The 13,021-nt window shown below is 32.1% G+C and overlaps 1 protein-coding gene across 1 annotated transcript in view; it reads right to left on the bottom strand.

Moving 5' to 3' along the window:
• LOC115881334 (proteoglycan Cow) overlaps positions 1–8,733 on the bottom strand; it is a 393,974-nt gene extending 385,241 nt beyond the window's left edge. The window contains exon 1 of the mRNA XM_030898771.1: positions 8,380–8,733. Coding sequence (XP_030754631.1) covers positions 8,380–8,487 — 108 coding nt within the window. The 5' untranslated portion in view covers positions 8,488–8,733. The remainder of the gene's footprint in view (positions 1–8,379) is intronic.
• Between the last annotated feature and the right edge of the window lie 4,288 nt (positions 8,734–13,021).

The following is a 13,021-nucleotide window of genomic DNA, read 5'->3' on the forward strand; positions in this document are numbered from 1 at the left end:
ATGATATTTTTGCTGTTTTTGACACACATTCAGACACCATAGATAATTTTATTTCTAAGTTAAATAATCGTTTTCCTTCCATTAAATTTACGCATGAAATTGAGAACAACGACAGATTACCTTTTCTAGATGTATTAATTATTAGAAATGCTAATAATTGCCTGGAATTTGATATCTATAGGAAAAATACGACCACACGCAGATATATTCCTAATGAATCACATCATAGTGTTGAACATAAAATGGCTAGTTTAAATTTCTTAGTTCATAGATTACTTAGTTTCCCACTTTCCAACGAAAGATATGAAATTGAAAGAGATTACATTAGGAATGTAGCTGAGTGTAATGGATATTCTCCTTCACTTAATGTTAAATTAATTAGAAAACGTAGGTATAGATTAATGATTTCTGAAAATTCGACTTTTCAAGTGTAGAAAGATACGTCTAAATTTTTTTCGATACCGTTTGATAGAGAGTTATCCCGTGGTCTAAAAGGAATTTTTAAGAATGTCAATTATAAACTTGTGTATAGTGCTAATAATAAATTACAACAATTATTAGGTAATCCAAAGGATAAAACACCTCCACTGGAAAGGTCAGGTATTTATGAAATTTCTTGTAATGATTGTAATCAGAAATATGTTGGGCAAACTAGAAGATCAATATTAACTAGATTTAAAGAACATTTAGCTCAGATAAGATATGGTAGACCGGATAAATCTTGAGTTGCCGAACATATTGTTGATAAAGAACATTGTATAGATCTTAATAATTTAAAATTAATTAAACAAGTCTCAAATTACAGGCAATTAGATGCATATGAAAGCATCAGAATTAATAAATGTAAAGATAGTATGAACAGAGACAACGGTCCAATTCCTTCAAGTTTTTTGTTCCTACTACTCTAGTGGCGGAAATCTAACTGTTACGCTCAGCTGGCTCTGACTCGGTTGGCTAGATTTTGCCACGCCCACTCGGTGCCCACTGGGCGAGTATATAAACGCTCAACTTGTAGATTGTACTTTAGTTTATAATCATCTGCTGATGATGCTAACATGGTTAGCGAAACGCGCGTCCAGTGTAAAAATAAAAGTGTTTTGGTGTATTGTGGTGATTTAGTGTTTTTTATTTTGCTGTGTAACACCAAAGGTTCCAACCCTCAACTGTAATATTGAATATTATAATAACCATTTTATGTTAAACCAAATTGAAATTTGACCCGAAAAGTTATACAGGGTGAGACAAAATTAATATGAAACATTAGTCACTTTTAAAAGTAAATTACTCCTTTATTTTAAATGGAACACCCATTATATTTTCCGGTGTTCAATGGGGAATTTATATCTCTTCAAAATATTATTAAGGTTGCCTACCCCGCAGACAAACATTTTCCTAGAAATTGTGTACGTATGTAAAAATTAAAATAATTTTTATGATTTTACGACAGTAGATCTTTATTATTTGAAAAAATCTAGGGTGGATGTTGATTGGTGAGGATACCTTTTGTTAATTTAACAAAAATTAAAGATTGTAGAGTAAAATACTCAACGGTAATAAAAATATACACGTTTAAAACATATTTTAATTATTACAGAATTAAAACTAGATATAAACCTATAATTATGTGACAAAAATTAGCTAGATGAAATCAAATGCTCAAAATGCTTCCTTTCCTATTAACTGCATAAAATGATTGCCTTTTCAAAAGGATCTTTTCATTTTAAAAGTCATTATGTGGAGTTCTACCTCGAAAAGCAGCTACAATAATTTCTCTCATGTTGTCGACAATAGTTGGTCGAGTTTTGTAAACACTCTCTTTAACATATCCCCATAAAAGAACAGACTAGATAAAATCAGGAGCATTTAAGTATTCTATTAAGTGGTGAATGCGCACTGCATTCACCAACCAATAGAATCATATCAATTCTCTCTGCTGTAGGATAAGTTTGCATTTTCGGCAAATTTCCGAGAAATTTTTTTTGCGTTTTAACTGACACAAAATGATAACTAGTTGTTAAAGTTGGTCTAATTAGACAGCTGTGTTGACGTAACGTCAGACATATCACAGCCACCTAGATTTTATAAAATAATAAAGATCTACTCAGATCAAATCCTGTAAATGAAAATATCTAGGAAAATCTTTGTTTGAGGGGTAGGCAACCTTAATAGTATTTTGAAGAGACATGAATTCTCCATTGATTATCGGAATAATATACTGGGTGTTCCATTTAAAATTAAATAGTAACATGCTTTTAAAGGTGACCAAAATATATATATAACTTTTTGGATCAAGTTTTAATTTGATTTAAAGTACAATAGTTAATTTAGCATATTAGGCTATACCGGGTAAATTACAATTTAGGTAGCTTTTATTGTAATTTAAAAATTGTTCTTTATTTCTAGAAAATTTATTAAATATGTCAAAAACCTTACATTTTAGTCATATACTTCTCTTATAAAACTCACCTTTATTTTTCCCCCAGAATCGGAAAATCAATTAATATATAGGGATTTATTACAAAAAACACAACTTTGATATGTAACTTTTTTTGGGGACACCCTGTAGAACTCTCTATATTTTTAAAAAGTGCTCTACATCCTAGTACATACTTTAGGTTTGCACTTAAATAAAATTCCCAAGTTTTTTTTTATTCTCGGAGCTACAGATGCTCAACGCCCTATTGCCGGACCCTGTATAAAAAAGTCAACATGTCCGCATGTATTGATTATTGCTACTCCATATATCTGGAGAATCTTTGGTCGTAGCAATTTTTACCAAGAGATCTATTTTATGTAAAAAATTATGTCGGAAATGTATATTTTTTCACTTAGTAATTTTATACAGGTATGGCAGAAAAGTTATTCCTCTTCAAACCAGTTAAAAATATGGCCCCCTACGAGTAGAAGTCATATTGACGTTCTGATCAAATTTCTCTTGTCCCCCAATAAATACCCCCCACATTTCAGGAATTATTTGGAGAAAATCGAAAAAAAAATAATAAAATGTCTATACCCGTATTTTCGAGACGAAGCATTTTAGGACAAATTTATACGAACTTTCTTTACTTATTTTTATCTGCAGAATATGCTGCCGAAATTTGCCGAATACCATTCGGACCTCCCTGCATAATATAGTTCAAGTGTCGCTGTATGTACAAAGTTGGAACCACAGGGAATGTAACATCAAGAATTTTCTCTTTCAGAAGTAAAAAAAAATCAACTAACAGTCTGCAAGTGCCACATTATTTCTTCAAAACATCATGCTTATCATGCTTAATCTCAAATCCCTAAAAACTTTCATCGATTTCAATATTTCAGTCACAAAAAAACAACCGCAAACTTTCTTGGAATTACTTTGTTCTTCTCTAATATCCGCCAAAAACTTTGGTCATTCCATAAGCGTACAGCGTGTTGTAGAACTAGAGAATTTCGCGTATCTTACAACTTTAAATTCGCAACAGCTACTAGCCGAAAAGTAATTTTCCAAACGTATTATCGTGTAAAATTGCGACTGATTTCTGTTACGATCATTTAAATAAAGTTGCGGATTTTGTATTAAAACTTTCCGGGTTTTGCCGATTTAAAATAAAAAAACTTTTTCTCGAGTAAGGCTAATTAAAAGTTTCAGAGTAAAAATTTCAATGTTTAAAATACGTATTTTCTCGTATTTCCGCAATAAATAGATTTTTCAATTATTTTTTTCTTTCTGTGAAAAACTTTTTCATCGTTATATGTAACATCGTACAATAAAAAAACAGAATTGATGACATTTACCATATAAATTTACATATAAAATGAAATCGATCATAAAATGTCATCCTCTATATTAATCCTCACATCATTCACTACCAGTTATTGTTTAGGTTATCCTTTTAAACATTTACACATACAGGGTGGCGCCTCTCATACGCTGCGGAGGCTCCAAGGAGAACGAGAGTTTGTATTGAAATTACATTTTGTGACCATATGTAGGTTAATTCTGAACACTTAAAAATATGAGTTCTCCAGGGTTTCCCCAAAAAAGTTACATATCAAAGTTGTAAAGGTGAGTTTTATAAGAGAAGTATATGACTAAAATGTAAAGTTTTTGACATATTTAACATTTTCTAAAAATAAAGAACCATTTTTAAATTACAATAAAAGCTACCTAAATTGTAATTTACCAGGTATAGCCTAATATGTAGTTAAATTAACTATTGTACTTTAAATTAAATTAAAACTTAATCCAAAAAGATATACAAAATTGTAAGACAAAATTAATATTTTACATGGTCACATTTAAAAGAATGTTACTCTTTTATTTTAAATGGAACACCCAGTATATTATTTCGATATTCAATGGAGAATTCGTGTCTCTTCAGAACTATTAAGGTTGCCTACCCCTCAAACAAAGATTTTCCTAGATATTTTGATTTGCATGATTTGATCTGAGTAGATCTTTATTATTTGATAAAATCTAGGTGGCTGGGATATGTCTGACGTTACTTCAACATAGCTGTCTAATTAGTCCAACTTTAACAACTAGTTATCATTTTGTGTCAGTTAAAACAAAAAAATGTCTCAGAAATTTGCCAAAAATGCAAACATATCCTACATCAGAGACAATTGATATGATTCTCTTAGTTGGTGAATGCAGTGTACTATATACAGGGTGAGTTTCCTACGATGTTCTCTATTGGTATCTCGGTAACTACTGGACGATAGAGAGTCGCTTAAATAGGAAAAGAATTGCAGTTTAGTGGAGTCATAAATATGCGCCTTCCAGATCTTTGAAAAAGTTAATGGCTTAGATATTTCGTAAAAATCAAATTTCGGCTATTTTAAAAATTGTCCCTAATAACATTATAATCTATTTTAGATAAAAATTTTCCGATAAAAGTTGTAGATAATCACATCTCTAATAAGTTTGTGTTCTCCGATTTTTTCTAAAGTCTGTCATTTTTGACATATGACACAAACATATGTTTTTTTTTAAATGGAAACCATAGTTGGCCATGACTTCTTAAAAAGCGCCATTTTTTAAGCTTTTCAGCGATATAAGCTATAATATGTTTTTTTTTTCGAAAAATTAATGAGTTTTAACCCATTCTTATATTTCTTGACTAATTTCATTTAGTTGGTATGGTATTCTTATTCTGTTATGATTTATAACTTAAAAAAATTCAGAATATTTTATTAAACGGTTCTTTACAATTTACATTACACAAACTAAAACTTAAAGAAAAACATCATCATACATACACATACACTTTAAGTTATCACTACATACACTTTAAGTTATTTTAGCAAATGTTCCAAAAAATTGCCATTGATTTGAGCACATAAAATGCATCTTTTTAAAACTGAATTACAAGCTTTTCCCACAGAACGGCCGGTCGACTTTAATAAACTTCTTCAGTGCCGCGTCTTCGATTGCCTCTCTTAATTCATAAGTTGTTTTGTAAACCTTGTTGTTAACCATACCGCATGAAAAAAATCTAAAATGGATAGGTCGGGTGATCGAGGAGGCCCATGCAATTGGTCCAACTCTTCTCATCCTTGAGTTTGCATAATTATGATATAAATAAATTTTAATCTTTCTTTCATTATGAGGAGGAGTGTCATAATGAAAGTCACGTTGGAACCACTCTATTGATACGCGAGTATCTAAATTTAACTTTTCTTAAAAACGTAAGTAACGTTCACCGGTCCACGTATCCTCGAAAATGTATGGGCAAGAAAAGTTGAACCCATCCTAAATGCTGTTCTTCATTTGAAATTCATTCATATTTACAATTTTTGTTTATTTTAATTTACAAAGTTTGGATGTGACATTTTCGCATTACTGAGAGCAACGACGATTGAACTTGTTTCCATGGCTAACTAAGTGAAATTGTTTAAAAACGATAAGAATTTTCTATAACTCAGTAATTTTTCGAAAGAAACATATTATAGCTTATAACGATGAAAAGCTTAAAAAATGGCGCTTTTTATGAAGTCATATCCAACTATGGTGTCCATTTAAAAAAAACATATGTTTGTGTCATATTGGGCTTTAGAAAAAAGGCCCATTAAGGATGTGATTATCTACAACTTTTATCTGAAAACTTTTTGTCTAAAATAGATTATAATGGAATTAGGGACAATTTTTGAAATAGCCGAAATTTGTTATTTTCGAAATATCTAGTAAGCCATGAACTTTTCGAAAAATCTGAAGGGCGCATGTTTATGACCCCACAAAACTGCAATTCTTTCCCCTTTTAACCGACTCTCTATCTCCAGTAGTTTCCGAGATACCCATAGAAAACATCGTAAGAAACTCACTTTGTATAATACAGAATACTTCAATGCCCCTGATTTTATCTAGTCTGGATTTTTTTATGTGGATATGTTAAGAACAGTGTTTTTAATAAAGGAGCCTTAGAAAAATAGATTTCATCGTCTAATATTTTTTGTATGCCCAAAGCGTATTTTTAATCATATCTCAATGTTTTCAAATGGAACTTGGGTGGCTCATCAGCAAATTTGGAAAAAGCATTTTTTTACGAATAATTTGGTACCACACACTTGGTATTTCGGGCCAAATTGTCATTATGAACCCCATGTTGCAATTTTAAATAAACCATATTCGAAAATGTCAAAAGTTGACATATGATATGTCATTCTATTCAGAGTGTCATTTTCTATCAAATAAAGTAAAAAAAATACCAAGGGTGTCATTTAAGAAATCAAAAGTTGTAGTCATTTCCGGTGAAACAGGAAGTAACCAAAAACAATTGAATACGTCAATCAATCCTAATTTATGTCATATTATACTAACCTACCAAATCTCGTTTTTTTATCTGAAAAAATAAAAAAGCTATAGAGGTGAGCCACTTTTGAGACGCACCCGGTATTATAAGTTATCATTAGATACATTCGCATTTAGAATTAATAATTACTATATAATAGCTTTTTATAAGGATAATAGTTAATGTCTATTTCATCACTGATGATAATAAAATACCATTAATTAAAGCCAGATTTTAAATGATCAATAGTTCTTAATTAAACAATAGTGAAACAAAAGAGTAAAATTAATAACACAGTGAAAATAATACGGTTCTCATTAAAATACGACTTTATCTAATTTTAGTTTATCATATACAGGGTTTTCGAAAAATGCAAGGCCAAATTTCAAGAGGTGATTTTCCTTCTTTAGTAGATATTATGTATACCGGGTGCGTCTCGAAAATGGCTCACCCCTTTAACTTTTTTACTTCTTCAGATAAAAAAACGAGATTTGGTATGTTAGTATATGACATAAATTAGGATTGATGGACGTATTCAATTGTTTTTGGTTACTTCCTGTTTCACCGGAAATGACTACAACTTTTGATTTTTAAATGGCACTCTCGGTATTATTTTATTTTATTCGAAGAAAATGACATTCTGAATAGAATGACATATCATATGTCAACTTTTGACATTCTCGCTTAAAACAAAATTAAATTTTAAAATTCAATCTAGAGTGCCATGGTTATGTTAAAAATACTAATTCTTAATCAAGGAGCCTTGGAAAAATAGATTTGATTTTCTAATGTTTTAGTGTCTTGTCGTGGCCAGTTAGAAAATGCTCAAATCGCATTTTTAATCATATTTCATTTTTTTCAAATGGAACGAATTAGCATATTTGGAGAAAGCATTTTTTTACGAATAATTTGGTATCACAAACTTGGTATTTCGAGTAAAATTTTCGTTACAAACCGCAAGATATAATTTCAAATAAACCATATGCGAAAGTGTCAAAAGTTGACATATGATATGTCATTCTTTTCAAAGTGTTATTTTCTATCGAATAAAGTAAAAAAGTACCGAGGGTGCCATTTAAAAATCAAAATTTGTAGTTATTTCCAGTGAAACAGGAAGTGACAGAAAACAATTGAATACGTCAATCAATCCTAATTTATGTCATATACTAACATACCAAATCTCGTTTTTTTAACTGTAAAAATAAAAAAGTTATAGGTGTGAGCTACTTTTGAGACGCACCCGGTATATAATATAATATATGTAAAAAAGTAAATAGACGTATCTATGCATTTAGAGAGTGTTAGATTAAGAAGAATTATTGTTTTAACGAACTTCAAAATATAGAATTATTTATATCATTAATTACCTTTTTTTTATTACAATTAAAGATTGTTAAATAATACATGTACATTTTTGAATTCGTTCAGTTTTACGCTATTTATTTTTCACGCTCCAACAAAAACAAACCAGAAAAATAGTGTTCATACGACTACAAGTTTATTTTTGTAACACACTCTACTCCTGAATCCGCCTCTGCGCTACCTATCTTTCACGCTACACGACCAAAACAAACCACACAAAAACAGCCAGAGCCGCGATCTTCCTTACCTCTTCGGCGAACTCGAAGTCGCCCTCGAACTTTCGCTTACGCTTGGCCTCAGTCTCGCCGACCAGCCACAAGGCGCAAATAACCATCGCCACAACCAACACCCTCATCGTTGACAATTATCTCTCTCGATGCAAAATAAAAACACTCCTATTTCCGGTAACGACCGATGTCAATCTATCCCCGAAGATGGAGAGGTATTTTGACAGAAGAAGAGGCGCGATACGTCACACGGGACTGACGTAGCCGTCGAGGACCCGGCGGTTCTTAGAGCTTGTTGTGGTACCAGCGGCGGCGCCGATGCGGAGGACCGGTCGCGACGTCTGGCGGTCACTTTTTGATGCGAGGAGAGACGAACCGCGTCGGGAGAAGAGCTAAGCTCGCTCGCCAGTCGCTTGGGGAGAGTCTGCGCGTTTGGGGAGGGATTGGGGGGTGTATGGAGCAGTGTGGATGGAAGGGTCGGGAATGGCGGAAAGAGGGTGGTATGTAGCAGTTGGAATGGCGATAAGGGGAGATTCAAGTTGGAGGGTCTGGTTCAGAGTAACGAAAAGAAAGAAATAGGAAGTTTGATTTTCTGCTTTACGTTATGGTCAGAGACTAATATAATTACTATCTAATTCACGAAAGATGACGATGCTATTAGAATAGTTTTATATATATATACAAGAAAATATATGCCAAATTAGGTAGAAAGGCCGTCTAAAGAACTGACAAGATCATTCAGCTTTTCAACAATACCATCGTATTTGGAGATGAGCGACACTCGTTTTGGCTTTCGTCTTTCAGACAAAGACTTGCGTTAGACCTGCTAGATCAGGACCGATCAGTACAAGACTTTGTAAAACCAAGATCTCTCAAAATAAAGAAATTTTTATTTACTTATCCCTCCCCTGATCATTTACTAAATAAAAAATAACAAAGAAAGTTTTCTCCGATTGCCAGCGAATATGTTGTTTGTGGTAGCCAATGATGGGCGGTGGGTAAATAGATAGACAACGGGTAGATAAATAGAATTTGAGTATATAACTGGTATATTCCCAGAGGGCATAGGGTATATACCTATTGAGGAATATTGTAGATATATTCCTGGTATTATATCGCTTATTTACTATGCTATCGTCGTATAATATCGTAATTATAAAATTACGGTATTCACCTAAATTGTATCGTCGGCGTTTTGCTGTGTCGGGTTTTTGATTGACAAATTGTTGTTAAAATTTGTTCTTCCGTCCCATATGCAATCTTGCACATTGGTGGTCATTTGCACATTCTCTTGATTGTAACGATATTGTCTTCTGGCCCACGGAATATGGTTACTGCGTCCAGTATACCGCTCCAATCCCTGATGTTCTGGAGCCATGAGTACCAACGGTAAGGCCTTGGGTATTTACAATTTTTGGGCGAGGCCTTCGAGGTTTGGTATGTTAGTATATGACATAAATTAGGATTGATTGACGTATTCAATTGTTTTCGGTCACTTCATTTTTCACCGGAAATTACCACAACTTTTGATTTTTAAATGGCACATTCGGTATTTTGTTACTTTATTCGATAGAAAATGACACTCTGAATAGAATGACATATATTATATGTCAACTTTTGACATTTTCGAATATGGCTTATCTGAAATTGCAACATGCGATACATAACCACAATTTGACTCGAAATACCATGTGTGTGGTACCAAATCTCAATCAATTCCACATATGCTTGAAAAAGTTGACATATGGCTAAAAATGCGATTTGGGCATTTTTAACCGGCCATGACAAGAGACTAAAAACATTAGACGATCAAATCTATTTTTGCATGGCTCCTTGATTAAAAATTAGTTTTTTTAACGCAGCCATGATACCCTAAATAAGTCTAAAAGTTGACATATGATATGTCAATCTATTCAGAGTGTACTTTTCTGTCGAATAAAGTAAAAAAGTACAGAGGGTCCCATTTAAAAATCAAAAGTTAGTCGCTGGTAGTCATTTCCGGTGAAACAGGAAGTGGCCGAAAATAATTACGTCAATCAATAATTCTCATTTATGTCATATACTAACATACCAAATCTCGTTTTTTATCTGAAACAAAATAAAAAACTCATAAGGGTGAGCCACTTTTGAGACGCGCCCAGATGTATTACCTACTGATATTTTTTAGAAACCGCATTCTTACCGGATTACTTACTGAATCCTTACCACATTACCGACCTAATTTACCTGGTTTTACAACCGAATACAGCCATCATAATTGAGTTATTTACAAATGTCTGAAATTGATGCCCAAAAATTTTGTTTCATTTTCAAGAAAATTATTTCATGAAAATGAAACAAAAACAAAAAAATATATAATGTTATCATATAGTGTTCCCCTTTTTCTTTTTTCAGGATCGCTAGTTCATCGTTGCTGATTCCTGCCGTATTGATGAAGCCGGAAGGCAGAAACACTAGTGTCTACTGGTAGTCGTGTTTTGGCCGTGTTTCATGGCTGATCTTACTGTAGGTTGCCCAATAATTTCATATTTTTCTTTTTTATTATAGTCCCCACGATAACATCTTTTGTTTAATGTTATACCTAAGTATATAATATTCAAAAGAAATTCATATTGATTTCTGTTTACATTTTACTGTTACTCTGATGTACATATAAAAGTAATCATCTCAATTTAGTTGTTTGGTTGCATGCAACGGATAAATTAGATTACTGGAAGGTGCGAAATTGGTATTCGGATATCGTAAAATATGAATACTATTACGGACAAAAATACAAATAAATATTGCATTCAGCTTTTCGTAAATATACGATGGATATATTAAATAAAAATTACAAATGACAAGGAAAAACAAAAAATAAATAAACAGTCAACACCTAGTAGTATTTGGATCACACCCAATAATAACTCAAAAAAATAAATACCTTTATATTTATTCATTAGTGTCGATTTTAATTACATAAACAAGAAGAGTACTTTATTACATTAGGTTTCTCGAGCGCCGCATTGCTCTATATATGGTAATACGACTACATAACTCCGTGCGAATAGCCACTTAGATGACGCAACGTATAAACTTGGACCTGGTGTAAATTGCATTACTCAATCCACGGTTCAGGTCTGATTATAAATTTAAACAAGCTTAATTGGGTTTTAACGGCCGAGGTCGCGGAGGAATCTTATTTGAGACACGTTTACTCAAAATGTTTATACCTACAAAGGACATTTCTAAATAATAAAATTTGTTGCATATAAGCAAACGTGTTTCTTGGAGAATATTATATTAATCATGTACGGAGCGACCGACAATGATTGAAATAGTTGGCCATACTGCATTGAAGGATTTTAGAATCAGTGATTGGTACTGATGCAAAAATAAACTGCAATTTTGATGATTTGCAGATGATAATATTAAAGTATTTCTTTATGTATGTATGTGACTTTAATAAAATATAAAAATGTATTTGCGTATTAATATTATCAGATTTATCTTATAATATATAACTGAATTATGTTTAGCATTATTATTTTTTTCAGTTAGCCTGTGTGGCGCAATTAGCAGGTGTAGCGTAGTTAGCCTTGAAGAGTAGTTAGCCTCATGGCGTAGTTAGCCTGTGTGACGTAGATTGTCCGTGTGGCATTTTCTCTGTGTGATAACAGTCTGTGTGATTAGCCTGTGTGGCACTTTCTCTCTGTGAGAACAATCTGTATGACTGGCCTGTGTGGCATATTCTCTGTGTGAGAACAGTATGTGTCACTAGCCTGTTTGGCACTTCCTCTGTGTATGAACAGTCTGTGCGAAAATAGTCTGTCCAACGACAAGATCCTTGGCAGTTATAGATGTGTCTGTCATTTTAATTTCAAAGTAGTTTATTTTATTTTACAAAGAAATAAGTTGGTACAACTGGAACGCATAGCAGGAAATTAATATATTTAGAATTTGACTGATAAGTGATTACTTCAAAATATTGTGAAAAAAAACTGTATAAAACTGAAAAAATGTAATCAAGTTATTTTATTTTAAAGAAAACGGTATGTGTTTAATACAAAACAAACAAGAACAAAACACCACATACCAATATACTATAAAAAAGAACTGTATCTTACTTTCAAGCTTCAAGAAACTTTGCACATTTATTATTATATTTATCAATATAACTTATGTACAAATACAAATTTGTAATATTCCACAGGAATAAATAAAACAACATAAATAAAACAAACTATTTTATTAATAATAACACTTACCAAATTTTATACGTTAAAGGTTGATTAATTAACTTTAATCTTAATTTTTTAAACCAGTACCTTTTGACATTATTTTTCTGCAGTACTAAAATCCATTATTAAACAATGGATTATTTACTTATCGTGTGATGTCGATATTTTACAGCTACTCCAGTTTTTAGTATATGTTTATTACGATCCTTGTACCATATACGAGATGCACTTATCTGCGACGAGATAGTATACAAACTTTATTGATGGTAACTTTATTGGTGTATAAGACTTTCTGCCTGGGCAGCGAGTATTAACCATAAACTGTGATCTGGGTCTACAGTTAATTTCCCCTCGATTTTTCCTCCACTTAACTTCAAAAGACACAAAACATACGTAATACAAGAATCAAAATGCATCATCTTCCAAAACGCAGATATTTGAC

The sequence above is a fragment of the Sitophilus oryzae genome, unplaced genomic scaffold (assembly GCF_002938485.1).
Source record: "Sitophilus oryzae breed Bouriz unplaced genomic scaffold, Soryzae_2.0 scaffold_1716_pilon_pilon, whole genome shotgun sequence".
Lineage (NCBI taxonomy): Eukaryota > Metazoa > Arthropoda > Insecta > Coleoptera > Curculionidae > Sitophilus > Sitophilus oryzae.